The 13,105-nt window shown below is 43.5% G+C and overlaps 1 protein-coding gene across 1 annotated transcript in view; it reads right to left on the bottom strand.

Moving 5' to 3' along the window:
• The window catches only part of LOC142397270 (ankyrin repeat and BTB/POZ domain-containing protein 2-like), a 50,652-nt gene that overhangs the window by 28,122 nt on the left and 9,425 nt on the right, over window positions 1-13,105 (bottom strand). The window contains exons 2-9 of the mRNA XM_075484458.1: window positions 8,935-9,084; window positions 7,007-7,214; window positions 5,854-6,006; window positions 5,557-5,722; window positions 4,582-4,671; window positions 4,396-4,497; window positions 3,661-3,742; window positions 1,910-2,045 (exon numbers count right to left, since the gene is read on the bottom strand). Coding sequence (XP_075340573.1) covers window positions 1,910-2,045; window positions 3,661-3,742; window positions 4,396-4,497; window positions 4,582-4,671; window positions 5,557-5,722; window positions 5,854-6,006; window positions 7,007-7,214; window positions 8,935-9,084 — 1,087 coding nt within the window. The remainder of the gene's footprint in view (window positions 1-1,909; window positions 2,046-3,660; window positions 3,743-4,395; window positions 4,498-4,581; window positions 4,672-5,556; window positions 5,723-5,853; window positions 6,007-7,006; window positions 7,215-8,934; window positions 9,085-13,105) is intronic.

Raw genomic sequence — 13,105 nt, 5'->3', positions numbered from 1 at the left:
TTTCATTCAGAGGAAGAGGAAACTCGGACTGCACACGGGAGCGTTTTCATTCAGAGGAAGAGGAAACAAAGACTGCACACGGGAGCGTTTTCATTCAGAGGAAGAGGAAACAAAGACTGCACACGGGAGCGTTTTCATTCAGAGGAAGAGGAAACTCAGACTGCACACGGGAGCGTTTTCATTCAGAGGAAGAGGAAACAAAGACTGCACACGGGAGCGTTTTCATTCAGAGGAAGAGGAAACTCGGACTGCACACGGGAGCGTTTTCATTCAGAGGAAGAGGAAACTCGGACTGCACACGGGAGCGTTTTCATTCAGAGGAAGAGGAAACTCGGACTGCACACGGGAGCGTTTTCATTCAGAGGAAGAGGAGGAAACTCAGACTGCACACGGGAGCGTTTTCATTCAGAGGAAACTCAGACTGCACACGGGAGCGTTTTCATTCAGAGGAAGAGGAAACAAAGACTGCACACGGGAGCGTTTTCATTCAGAGGAAGAGGAAACTCGGACTGCACACGGGAGCGTTTTCATTCAGAGGAAGAGGAAATAAAGACTGCACACAGGAGCGTTTTCATTCAGAGGAAGAGGAAACTCAGACTGCACACGGGAGCGTTTTCATTCAGAGGAAGAGGAAACTCAGACTGCACACGGGAGCGTTTTCATTCAGAGGAAGAGGAAATAAAGACTGCACACAGGAGCGTTTTCATTCAGAGGAAGAGGAAACTCGGACTGCACACGGGAGCGTTTTCATTCAGAGGAAGAGGAAATAAAGACTGCACACGGGAGCGTTTTCATTCAGAGGAAGAGGAAACAAAGACTGCACACGGGAGCGTTTTCATTCAGAGGAAGAGGAAACAAAGACTGCACACGGGAGCGTTTTCATTCAGAGGAAGAGGAAACTCAGACTGCACACGGGAGCGTTTTCATTCAGAGGAAGAGGAAACAAAGACTGCACACGGGAGCGTTTTCATTCAGAGGAAGAGGAAACAAAGACTGCACACGGGAGCGTTTTCATTCAGAGGAAGAGGAAACTCAGACTGCACACGGGAGCGTTTTCATTCAGAGGAAGAGGAAACAAAGACTGCACACGGGAGCGTTTTCATTCAGAGGAAGAGGAAACAAAGACTGCACACGGGAGCGTTTTCATTCAGAGGAAGAGGAAACAAAGACTGCACACGGGAGCGTTTTCATTCAGAGGAAGAGGAAACTCAGACTGCACACGGGAGCGTTTTCATTCAGAGGAAGAGGAAACAAAGACTGCACACGGGAGCGTTTTCATTCAGAGGAAGAGGAAACAAAGACTGCACACGGGAGCGTTTTCATTCAGAGGAAGAGGAAACAAAGACTGCACACGGGAGCGTTTTCATTCAGAGGAAGAGGAAACTCAGACTGCACACGGGAGCGTTTTCATTCAGAGGAAGAGGAAACAAAGACTGCACACGGGAGCGTTTTCATTCAGAGGAAGAGGAAACAAAGACTGCACACGGGAGCGTTTTCATTCAGAGGAAGAGGAAACAAAGACTGCACACGGGAGCGTTTTCATTCAGAGGAAGAGGAAACTCGGACTGCACACGGGAGCGTTTTCATTCAGAGGAAGAGGAAACAAAGACTGCACACGGGAGCATTTTCATTCAGAGGAAGAGGAAATAAAGACTGCACACGGGAGCGTTTTCATTCAGAGGAAGAGGAAACAAAGACTGCACACGGGAGCGTTTTCATTCAGAGGAAGAGCAAACAAAGACTGCACACGGGAGCGTTTTCATTCAGAGGAAGAGGAAACAAAGACTGCACACGGGAGCGTTTTCATTCAGAGGAAGAGGAAACTCAGACTGCACACGGGAGCGTTTTCATTCAGAGGAAGAGGAGGAAACTCAGACTGCACAGATGTCCGTTTGGAGTGGAGTCTCACCTGTGTCCGTGTGCCGCCGCATAGCTGAAGCAGTTCATGTCCTCATACAGCGGGGATGTCGGGGAATTCCCATGATGCACTCTGAGCAGGGGGTCCGCTCCATGTGCAAGCAGCAGGCTGACCATCTCGTAGTTCCCTGGGGGAGGAGACAGCTGCACTTAAGGCTGCTCACACAAACCGTCTCGCCATATTTGGTTTAGCAGGACATATCGCTAGCAGGGCCGGTTTCTACTTTGGGCAATGTGGGCGAGCGCTCATGAGCGCCCTCAAAAGAAAAAAAAAAAAAGAAAAAATAATAATATCATATAGATATTTTTTTTAAAGTTAATTAATTACTTTCATGTAATTAATTGGGTTATGTGAAAAAATAAAAAAAGGTTAATTAATTACCTTCATTTAACTAACTGGGTTATGTGAAAAAATAATAAAAAAATCTGTGCAGTCATCTCCGTGTTTACGTCACGTGACTCCGGTTGATTGACGGGTGAACGGACGGCGTTAATGGGAAAAGCAAAGGTAATAATGTGGAGTCATCATGGATCATCATCATGGTGAAAGAGCAAAGAATCCATCAGGTGCCCAGTTTAGAAAGAGAAGAAGAGAAGAAGAGGAGAAACAGGCAGAAGATAAAGGGATGCAGATTTCTATCAGTGACGTAGGCTATAGGCTATCTGTTAGCCTCTTGCTAACATGTTGCTATTAGCCACGACCGTGTTTGATTTTTAGTTTTGCTGAACTAGAATTAGAATTGAGGCTTCATGTCATGCAGCTAATTTCACCCAAAGGCAACCTGGTCTGGTTTGTTAATTAAATAACTTCTAATTAGGGCTGGGGGAGTTAACTCGTTATTATCGTGTTAACTCGTTAATTTTTTAACGCAGATCAATTTTTTTAATCGCTCATTAACGCAGGTTTTATTTTTGTAAAAGTCTGTTGAATGCATCACATTCACACAGTTACAGCAAACACCACGAAGCATGGAGTAATAAAATAAAGAGAAACTAGCAGCTAACATCACCCCTACAGGTGTGAAGCTCACGGAGCTAACCGGCGCTACTTCCTGTTTTACTGGTTTCAACAAAAAAGCACGTATTTCAAAATAAATTTAAAAAAAAACTCCTGCATTTACAGCCAAGTTGAATTGTCTTCTCAGCGTAGTAGTTCCAGTCTAAAATATCACTTAAAGGCAAAACACACAACTGATAGCAGCAAGTCATTCAAGGAAACAGACAGTGGAGCGAGGCTTCTACATAAAAACTACAGAAAGATGCTGATGTTAAAAGTGTGTTTGCACAACAAATGTTATGGCACTTTCATTCATATGGCAGCACATTTAAAATAAAGCTAAATGCTAAAAGCTATACGCTACTTTTGGATTCATTTTTGGATTTTGCGTACAAATGCGATTAATCAAAGAAATCTTGTTATCAATTAGATTAAACATTTTAAAATCGCTTCCCAGCCATACTTCTAATATACATTGACATGACATTTTGTAAGCTGCATTTGGTATATTTTTGTATTTAAGATTATATATAATAAAATAACATAATATGTTGTTGTGTTGGTGGCGGGGTAAGTCTCATATAACTTTATTGGTCATATAGATTCACTACAAATTGTTTATAGCTTAAATTTGATCGAGTCTGTGATGTTTCTTGACGTAAAAAAGACGTAAATGTTTGCACACTTCACGGAGAAGCTTCAGGTGTGATGGAGCACGCAGAGATCTTCAGTGACAGGATGGATACCTGCAGCGGCAGCAAACTGCAGCGGCGTCTCGGCCGCGCTCTCCTGTCCAGCCTCCACGTCCGCTCCGGCCTCCAGCAGCAGCTGCCGGCAGGAGGACAGAAGACCGTTCAGGGGATTCTCACACATGTGCTTCATTCTACCGCCTGTGGTAACAGTTCATCTGGTGGGCGGCAGCTAGAGATGGGACCAAGTCACACGTGCAAGTCTCAAGTCATTTTTTCTTGGTCAAGTCAAGTCACCTTATTATTGCAATTTTACCTGCAGAATCTGATCTTAATAAAGTGAAAACACAAAGATATAAGTAACTGTCAGTAAACATCATTGGCCAATGTGTCCAACCTGTCCACCCCGTATCATATCAAGCTAATTTTAGCTAACTACCGGCTAGGCTAACAGGATAATATTAGCTAATATGACGAGCACTTACTGGTCAGAATGGATCTTCAAAGTTGGAAGTTATGCTAGATGCTTAACACTCAAGTCATTCAAGTCATCGTGTCTCAAGTCAAGTCAAGTGCCGAGTCTTTAACTTCCAAGTCCGAGTCGAGTCTTTTATTTTTTGTCAAGTCAAGTCACAAGTCATCAAAACAGCGACTCAAGTCGACTCGAGTCCAAGTCACAGGGACTCGAGTCCCCATCTCTGGCGGCAGCTTTAGTTCAGGGTCCTTTTGACCTCGATTATCACAAGGGTTGGATCAGAAAACAGAGAACATTGTTTTGTTTGAAGCTCTCACCTGAGCCACACACAGGTGACCGTGCAGCACAGCGAACGTCAGGGCCACCCAGCGCCGACTCCCCGGGTGAACAGACGGATGTCTGGTGGAGCCGGCGGGGACCTGGATGGATGAAAAACACAGGCAGACATTAGCCGAGTGGAACCGGGATGGGATGCAGAGGAGCAGAGCTGGGTCTGTTCTTACCTGCAGGTTCAGGTGAGCTCCGGCCTCTATGAGCATCTGCACCAGGGCTTCATCGCCTGCTGCGGAGGCGTACATCAGAGGGGTCATCCCCTGCAGGAAAACACTTCATTTTATACCATTTATTCAGTGGTAATGTAGCTGTGAAGAGAGAAGCCATCACGTCACAAAAGGTGGAGAGGGACCATAGTTCAAATTGTGTTTACAGATTCATAGAAACGCATTAAAATATAACAAAGCAACAATCCTATGTGAGAATTCCATGCACAAACTAAATTAAACTGACAAATAAAGCTTAAAACACCCGTTTTATCAGAACATAATGTAACCTTTGTAATCATATCAAATTTATTTGATTTGCACGATTGTGTCACCACAGAAGGGGCAAAACCTCACACGTTTATATCAGCATTAGTAATGATTGATTCGTTTAACCACCGCTCATAATATAATTTGATAATATATATAATATAAATTATAATAATATAATTTCAAACTATACAAATGAACCCATTTCAAATCAAATCAAGTTTATTTATATAGCACATTTCATGTACAAAACAGTTCAAAGTGCTTCACATAAAATAAAAGCATTGCAGCAGGGAGTGCAAGAAGCATTAAAAATACATGAAAGAATATAAAGAGAAACAAATAAAATCATTTAAATGAATTTAAAAACAAGCAACAGTCCAGATAAGTTCAAAGATATCGTGCAGATTTCATGCATAGACACATGAGAACAGAAATGTTTTTAACCTGGATTTAAAAATGTCTCCATTTGGTGAAAGTTTAATCTCCACTGGCAGTTTGTTCCACTTGTTTGCAGCATAACAGCTAAATGCTGCTTCTCCATGTTTAGTCTGGACTCTGGACTGGACCAGCTGACCTGAGTCCTTGGATCTAAGAGCTCTGCTGGGTTTATATTCTCTGAACACATCACAGAAGTAACCAGGACGGCTGTGGTTAATCAGTCCTCACCTGGTCGTCGGTGGTGTTCACGCCGTCGGGTCCCAGGAGCAGCGCGGCCTGTTGGACCAGATCCGCTCGGCCACACGAGAGCATCCTGAAGCCCAAATCCAGCAGAAACTTTGCCGAGGCAGCGTCTGCATCCAAACATTTGAAGGACTGGAAACAGCACTCCGACCTAAAGAAACACGGCGGGAATATTTAGTGTGCAAGTCCCCCACCAACAGCTGTTTATCCCCTAAAAACTCATCCGTGTTCCTGAAAATGTGACGTTCTGCAGGTTCAACACACAGTCAGCTGGCATCTCACCTCAGCTGTCTGGGCTCACAGTCCAGCCCCGGGAGGAGCTGCCGAGCCGTCTGTCTGACATCATCGCTGTCCACCAATAGGCTGCAGCGATGTTCAGCATGCACCACGGCCACCCGGATCCACTCCATGAGAGGAGGGAGGAGCAGGAATGGCCTGGATGAAGAGTAACAGAAGAGATGAGGGCAAAGACACCTGGATAACTTTAAGACTGTGTGTGTGCACGCATACAGGCTGTGTTCCAAACCGCATACTACTCCTACTAACTTTTTGAGTTAGTATGCCAGTTTGAGTAAGCGAGAAGTTCCCGGATGCATACTAGATTCTCCTAAATGTTGGGTATGCATCATGAGGTTACTATTTTATTTTGTGAAAATAACCGGAAGTGCGTTGCTCACTGCGGCTAGCTTTAGTAGCGCCGAATTCGTGGGAACAAAATTGCAAATAGCCGGTATTTTGTCAGGTTTTCAACACGTTGGGGATCTAAACGACTACTTTCTCGCCTGAAAATGTTTCAAATGTTGCTAAAGTTTACAGAGTTTAGAGCTTAAGGGAAATCAGCTTCAGGCCGGCTGATTTCGGCTCGGGCAGGAGCGAAATGCATTGTGGGTAAACGCTCTGCATACTGTCTGATCGATGAGTATGCAGTATGGAAGTATGTAGTATGTAGTATGCAGTACGTAGTATGCAGTACGTAGTATATAGTATGTAGTATGCAGTATGCAGTATGTAGTATATAGTATGCAGTATGTAGTATGCAGTAAGTAGTAGGTAGTATGCAGTATATAGTATGCAGTATATAGTATGTAGTATACAGTCTGGTAGTATGTAGTACGTAGTATGTAGTATGCAGTACGTAGTATACAGTATGCAGTATATAGTATGCAGTATGTAGTATGCAGTAAGTAGTAGGTAGTATGCAGTATATAGTATGCAGTATATAGTATGTAGTATACAGTCTGGTAGTATGTAGTACGTAGTATGTAGTATGCAGTACGTAGTATGCAGTATGCAGTATATAGTATGCAGTATATAGTATGCAGTATATAGTATGCAGTATATAGTATGCAGTATACAGTCTGGTAGTATGTAGTACGTAGTATGCAGTATGCAGTATATAGTATGTAGTTTTAAACACAGCCACAGACACACACACCTCTCTCTGCTCAGGGTCATGGCCGGAGGCTCCAGGTTGGGATTCTCCAGGGATTCCATCTGTGGGCTGGACAGGAAGTAGTAGAGGGTGCGAAGAGCATCGGGAGCCCAAGAAACTGAGGGCTGATTGGCTGAGCGAGGAGTGCTGATGGAGGGAGTGGAGCTGCGCCGGCGCTGCATGTGGTGCATCGCTCTGGACACCAGATCACCTGCAGGACGGGAACAGTTACCAATTCATTCAGGACTCCAAGAGGGACATCTGAACTTACCATTAGAGAAACTGCACTGCTGAAAGTTACCAATGATCTCCTCTTAGCCTCTGATAGCGGACTTGTGTCTGTGCTTGTCCTGTTGGATCTCAGAGCTGCATTTGATACGGTCGATCACAGTATCTTATTACACAGACTTGAACATGTTATTGAGATTAAAGGAACTGCATTAGGCTGGTTTAAGTCATATTTATCTGATAGATTTCAGTTTGTTCTTGTAAATGAAGAATCTTCCTCACACACCAGAGTAAGTCATGGAGTTCCTCAGGGTTCTGTGCTTGGACCGATTCTTTTCACTTTATACATGCTTCCATTAGGTAACATTATTAGACAGCATGGCATAAAGTTCCATTGCTATGCTGATGATACTCAGCTGTACTTATCTATAAAACCAGATGAACCCAATGGGTTGGTCAGACTACAACAGTAGGTTGGTGTTACAGTGTTTTTTTCCTCTCAAACCCCAGCTGGTGGAGGCGGATGGCCACCCTTCCTGGTTCTGGTTCTCAGAGGTTTCTTCCTGTTCAAAGGGAGTCGTTTCTCTCCACAGTCGCCTCAGGCACGCTCAGGACGGGAGATTGGACTGAAGACAAGTTTCACTGCAATCTGTTGGTTTCCTTAGCGAGGAAACTGTTTTTGGATTGGCTCCATATTCAATTCGATTCAAAATGTATTTATATAGCACATTAAAACAACCTCAGCTGACCAAAGTGCTTCACAACAGCAACTGCATCACATATCAAGAGAGTCATCAATAAAATAGCAATAAGAATAACTTCATCACAGATAAAAAAAAATAAAATTTGACATAAAATTAGCAATAAAATAACAATAAAAGTAGCAAGCCAAGGTAAACTCCATTTCAGTTAGTGGAATTCATATGAATGAATTGGATTATTTTGAAAATAATTATGATTTCAATGAATTGAATTCCAATTGGATTGAATTGGGCTTTACTATTTAAGTGCCTTGAGATGACATTTGTTGTATTTGGCGCTATATAAATAAAACTGAATTGAATTTAAGTTAACGAATGTATGTTCGTTCATATATTTAATCCGATAACTCGCGTTGTTGTTGGTGAGGCGGAGTTACGGGTGTGTTTCCCAACCAGTTACAAACCTCCACAACAAACTACATGAACATAATAAGCAGTGCAACTGTGACCGACCCAGTGCTTTATAGAGAGCTCAGGATTTAGACCCCACCTGTAATGCACGGCACCCAAACCCTGCATCTGATCCAGAACACTGTGAGAATACTTTAAGACATTTCATCATCTTCTGTAACTGGAGAGTTTTTACATCTTGTGACCTCATAATCAGTCGAGTAAAAAAAAAAAAAGAAAAAGAAAGAAATATGAAAAACGAGGTCCATTTCCAGTTAAATAATCAGAGTGTGATGTATCCAACATGTCCACAGAGGGTCCATAAATTTGTGCAAACAGGGAAGTTTCTGTTCTTCCATTAACGGGCAGGATAATGAAGTTTGGCGGCCTGCAGGGTGTGAAGGTGCCCTTGTTTCCTGGAGACAAGCCAGGCGTTGTTACGTAACGGGGGGGGGACTAACGACGTGTCCCAGGAGCCCGACACCAGTCACAGTTTAAACAAACGCACACCAAACACAGGCGCCGTCTGTCACGGCGGTGCAACACACTTACTGAGCTCAGTGATGCTGCCCACGCAGGTGGCGAGCAGCGCCTGCTCCAGCGTCCGCAGCTCCAGCTGCATGTAAGCGTCCTCCCTGCTCTCCGCTGGCTCCTCGGGAGCCTTGGTGTACGGGCTGACGTGGGCCGGCAGCGACAGTTCACCTGAACACACAGACGCACCCGTTAAAGTTCTCCTTATTCTGTCAGAGAGGGAGGGGCTTAACCCCCAGAGATGGTCAGAATATCCACTTTGCTGAAAAAAACTTTTGAATTTTCACTTCAAATTCAGAAAGTTTGTAAGTTAGCAAAGAGCTTTCGTTGCTTTTCTGCTGTTTCGATGGGCTCTCTGTCGTTTGCAGCAGTTGACCAAAGTGCTGTACAGAAAAATAAATTAAAAAATAAATAAAAAATAATAATAATTTAAAAAAAATTGCATCCTGTATCCAGCACTATAATCTATTGTATGGACATGCTCTCCAGCTATGTAACCATCAATAGGTCCTCTTTATGAACAGTATCGTTCATACTGTACTTTTATTTTATTTTGATTTAGCTATGACACTGATACTACATGTAATGCATATGAGAAGAAATGTCTCACAATGTAAAATGCTGTACTGCCAAACACCAAAGAAAAAGAAATAAAAACTTGAATTACAAAAAAAATTAAAATGAAAAGAATGAAATACAAGAATAAATTAAAAGACATACAACAGCTACATAATTTGAAACAATAATAATACTAAAATAAATTTAAAAAAAATTATACATTCAACATCTCACGTCGTGTCGAAAGCCAAGGAGAAGAGATGTGTTTTAAGATGGGATTTAAAAACAGACGGAGAGGAAGCCTGTCTGACGTGGAGAGGCAGATTGTTCCACAGTTTAGGAGTCGCCACAGCTAAGGCACGATCACCTCTGAGCTCTCAGGAGCAGCTGATCAGCTGACCGTATTTACGTGTGCCAGTTAAGAGACGTGCGGCAGAATATCTGCAGAATCCTTTCAAACTTCCCCTCGGCCTCGTTTCTCCATGTGTGGATGTTATGCAACACCCTCAAAACCACAGATACACCCACACCCCCTCCAACAGGACATCCCTTTCCATTGTGACCCATTCAGGTCAGTATTCGCTGACTCTTAATCTTCCAGACAAAGGAAACGGCATCAGTGAGGGCCAACTGCAAAAAAAACCCGAAGCCTCCCGCGGTCGGTACCAGCAGCTGTGTGAGGAGAAACAGCAGAGTCAGAGTGAGAAACCAGGACAGAGAATGTCCAAAACCTCGCTCCAGGTCTGCTACAAGAGAAAACCAACAGCGGCAGGTCTTTGTTTATCGAGCGATTCTTTTGAGGGGGACCGGCACCGAACAAAAGTCTGTTTGGGGGTCGGCTTTAAGGCTTTCTGCTGCTTTCTACTGGCAGATTTTAACTGCCTTTATCAAAAAATATTAGGGCTGGGCAACGATTAAAAAGTTTGAGTATGAGTAGTTACCTCATGATGCCTACCCAACATTTCGGAGAATCTAGTATGCATCCGGGAACTTCTGCTTACTCAAACTCGCATACTAACTCAAAAAGTTAGTAGGAGTAGTAGGAGAAGTATCCAGTTTCGAACACAGCCGACTTCTTGCGTTTTCTGATGATTTATTTCAAAACAATAAAACAAACAAAAGAGCAAAGAAAACCATGGCTGCTGCTCTCTCCTTTTCCCTGGTAAAAAAAACAAAACAAAAAAAAAAAAAACATTGGCCCTCCCAGGTGCATGCTGGTCCTCCAGGTGCCCAGTGTGACCCAATAACCAAAATGTTCTAAACAAATAACTAACAAAGAACATTAGCAAAAAAAAAATCTAATCTAAATAAAGCACTGAAATGAATCAAATAAAGTTACTCATAATTAGAAAATTAAATTTACAACTAGAACCAAAAAACTAAAACTAACTTTACAAATAGCTCCTACACCGATCCTTTCGGTGCCGTGTGACCCCACTGAGTGACGAAATGTCGGACAAGTTGTTAGACACATTTCTAAAGTAAAACTGGAAGGAATTTCAAAATAAAGCCTCGATCCAGACAAATTCCACTTGGATATTTTCATCTCTCGGTCTGAAAAGAGGTGATCGTGCCTTTGCTTTCGAAACAATGTGAGATGTTGAATGTATAATAATTTATTTTAGTATTATTATTGTTTTGAATTATATAGCTGTTTTATGTCTTTTAATTTTATTATATATATATATATATTTTGTTTTATAATTTTCTGTACAGAATTTTCGTCAACTGAGGTTGTTATAAAGTGCTTTATAAATAAAATTGGATTGGATTTAGAAAGTTTGTGCACTTAACAACTCATTCTGATTGTAATTTAGCCAATAATCCGATCCTTTCGGGGCCATGTGACCCCGCTGAGTGTCAGATTGTCAGCCTCAACAGATTCATCACCCTGACCTGGAGACACACCTCTGCTCTCTGAAAGCTGGGGCTCGTCTGTGGAGGTCTTAAAGAAGCCAGTGTGGCAAATAAGCGCTGCAGGTTACCCTGCTGGGGGGTGAACAAGCAACTATTCATGTGTTCACAACAGGAGACCAGTGTGAAATGGACAAAGCACAAATCCCTGTTTTCTAACCCTTACCTGTGTGGTTCTGACACCCCAGACTCACACAGCTCTGCTGCCAACACTGCGCTGCTTATGGACAGAACCGGGGGTGATTAAGTCATTTCCTCCGGCTCTCTCCTGGTGTGTACCTGCAGCTGAATGAAAACAAGGCTCAGCGACCCCCGAGCCTGCGGCCGCATCCTCAGAGGGCGAACAGTGTGCGTGTGTTCCCAGGGAAAACAGAGGCAGCCACTCAGCGCAAAAACAAAAGCTACTTTTCTGCTGTGCCGCATAATGCTGCAAGTGTTGGGCTGAGACAACAGAACCACAGAGGGCCGGCGGCGCCTCAGAGGGTCGGAGCACCTCGGCCGAGTCCGGAGGAGGCGGAACAGGCCCGATCGGAGCAGCTGTGTGTGGAGTAAACTTTCTGAGGAGCTGGGATATCCTACGTTTCTGAAAGGGCTCAGCTGGCGTGGCACATCCTCTGTGCTTAAAACAATCAGGTCGCCAGTTTGTCCGTACCATCTGTTTTCCCAACTTACCTCCGAAAAAAGGAATAGATATCATTCTGCAAATTCCCACGCACCATAGAGGTCTCATCTCAAACATTTATAACAGCATCACATCACTTAAAGGGACAGTTCGCCTCTTCTGACATGAAGCTGTATGACATCCCATATCAGCAGCATCATTTCTGAACATCTTCTTACCCCCTGCTGCGTCCTGTGAGCAGAGTTCCAGCCTCGTTTTGGTGTTGATGAAGGTAGTCCGGCTAGTTGGCTGGGGTTTAAAAAATAAAGCGTTTTGTTTCTCAGAACAATATGCGTTCAACAGTAATACATTTGCGTCACAAAATGGTTCTCCAGGAAAAAGTCAGACCTCACAATCACTTGGCCCTATTTTCTCTCCCTTCGTATCACTGCCTGCTGTGCAGACCGAAGTGCAGACCGAGCAGCAAACAGCGTAACAGGCGCGGCTGTCGGCAGGCGGGCAACAACTGCGTTAACGCGATAATAACGAGTTAACTCGCCCAGCACCAGAAGGAACGCACACATGCACCACCAACATTGGCTTCTGAGTGAAAAGGGAAAGCGTTCAACAGGCTTTCGGTCCTCCATCTAATCCCTGCGTGGGTCTTTGGCGTCGCACCCGTGGGGGATGGCGGTGTTTCAACACCCCCACTTTTACAGATGATTTCACCTTTTTGAATTTTCAATGACCAAATAAAGTTTTAACGAATCATAAAATGCGTTTTAAAGACTCTGTACCCTCTTTAGAATAATTCCATCCAGAGTTGAGCAGTGTAACTATTGTAGTTTCCATAAAGGACTGAGTTTAGGGCGATCAAAATGAAAAAAAAATGCAGTGAAATGACCCTTTATGCCCATCCATTTAATTCGCAAATTGGATGCCAACTTCAGCGTCGTGTCTATGGGCTTGATGTGGCGCTCATGTGCCCCCCCTGGAACACCCCCACATTTAAAATCACTGCTCCACCCCTGGTCTTTGGTATTTATCAGCTTCTGCCACGGGTGCACATGCTATATCTAATCAACTTAAAATGACTAACAGTTTATTTGGCTTCTTTTA

Source organism: Odontesthes bonariensis, chromosome 1 (genome assembly GCF_027942865.1).
Source record: "Odontesthes bonariensis isolate fOdoBon6 chromosome 1, fOdoBon6.hap1, whole genome shotgun sequence".
Classification (NCBI taxonomy): domain Eukaryota; kingdom Metazoa; phylum Chordata; class Actinopteri; order Atheriniformes; family Atherinopsidae; genus Odontesthes; species Odontesthes bonariensis.
This window is presented reverse-complemented; position numbering and strand designations above follow the sequence as displayed.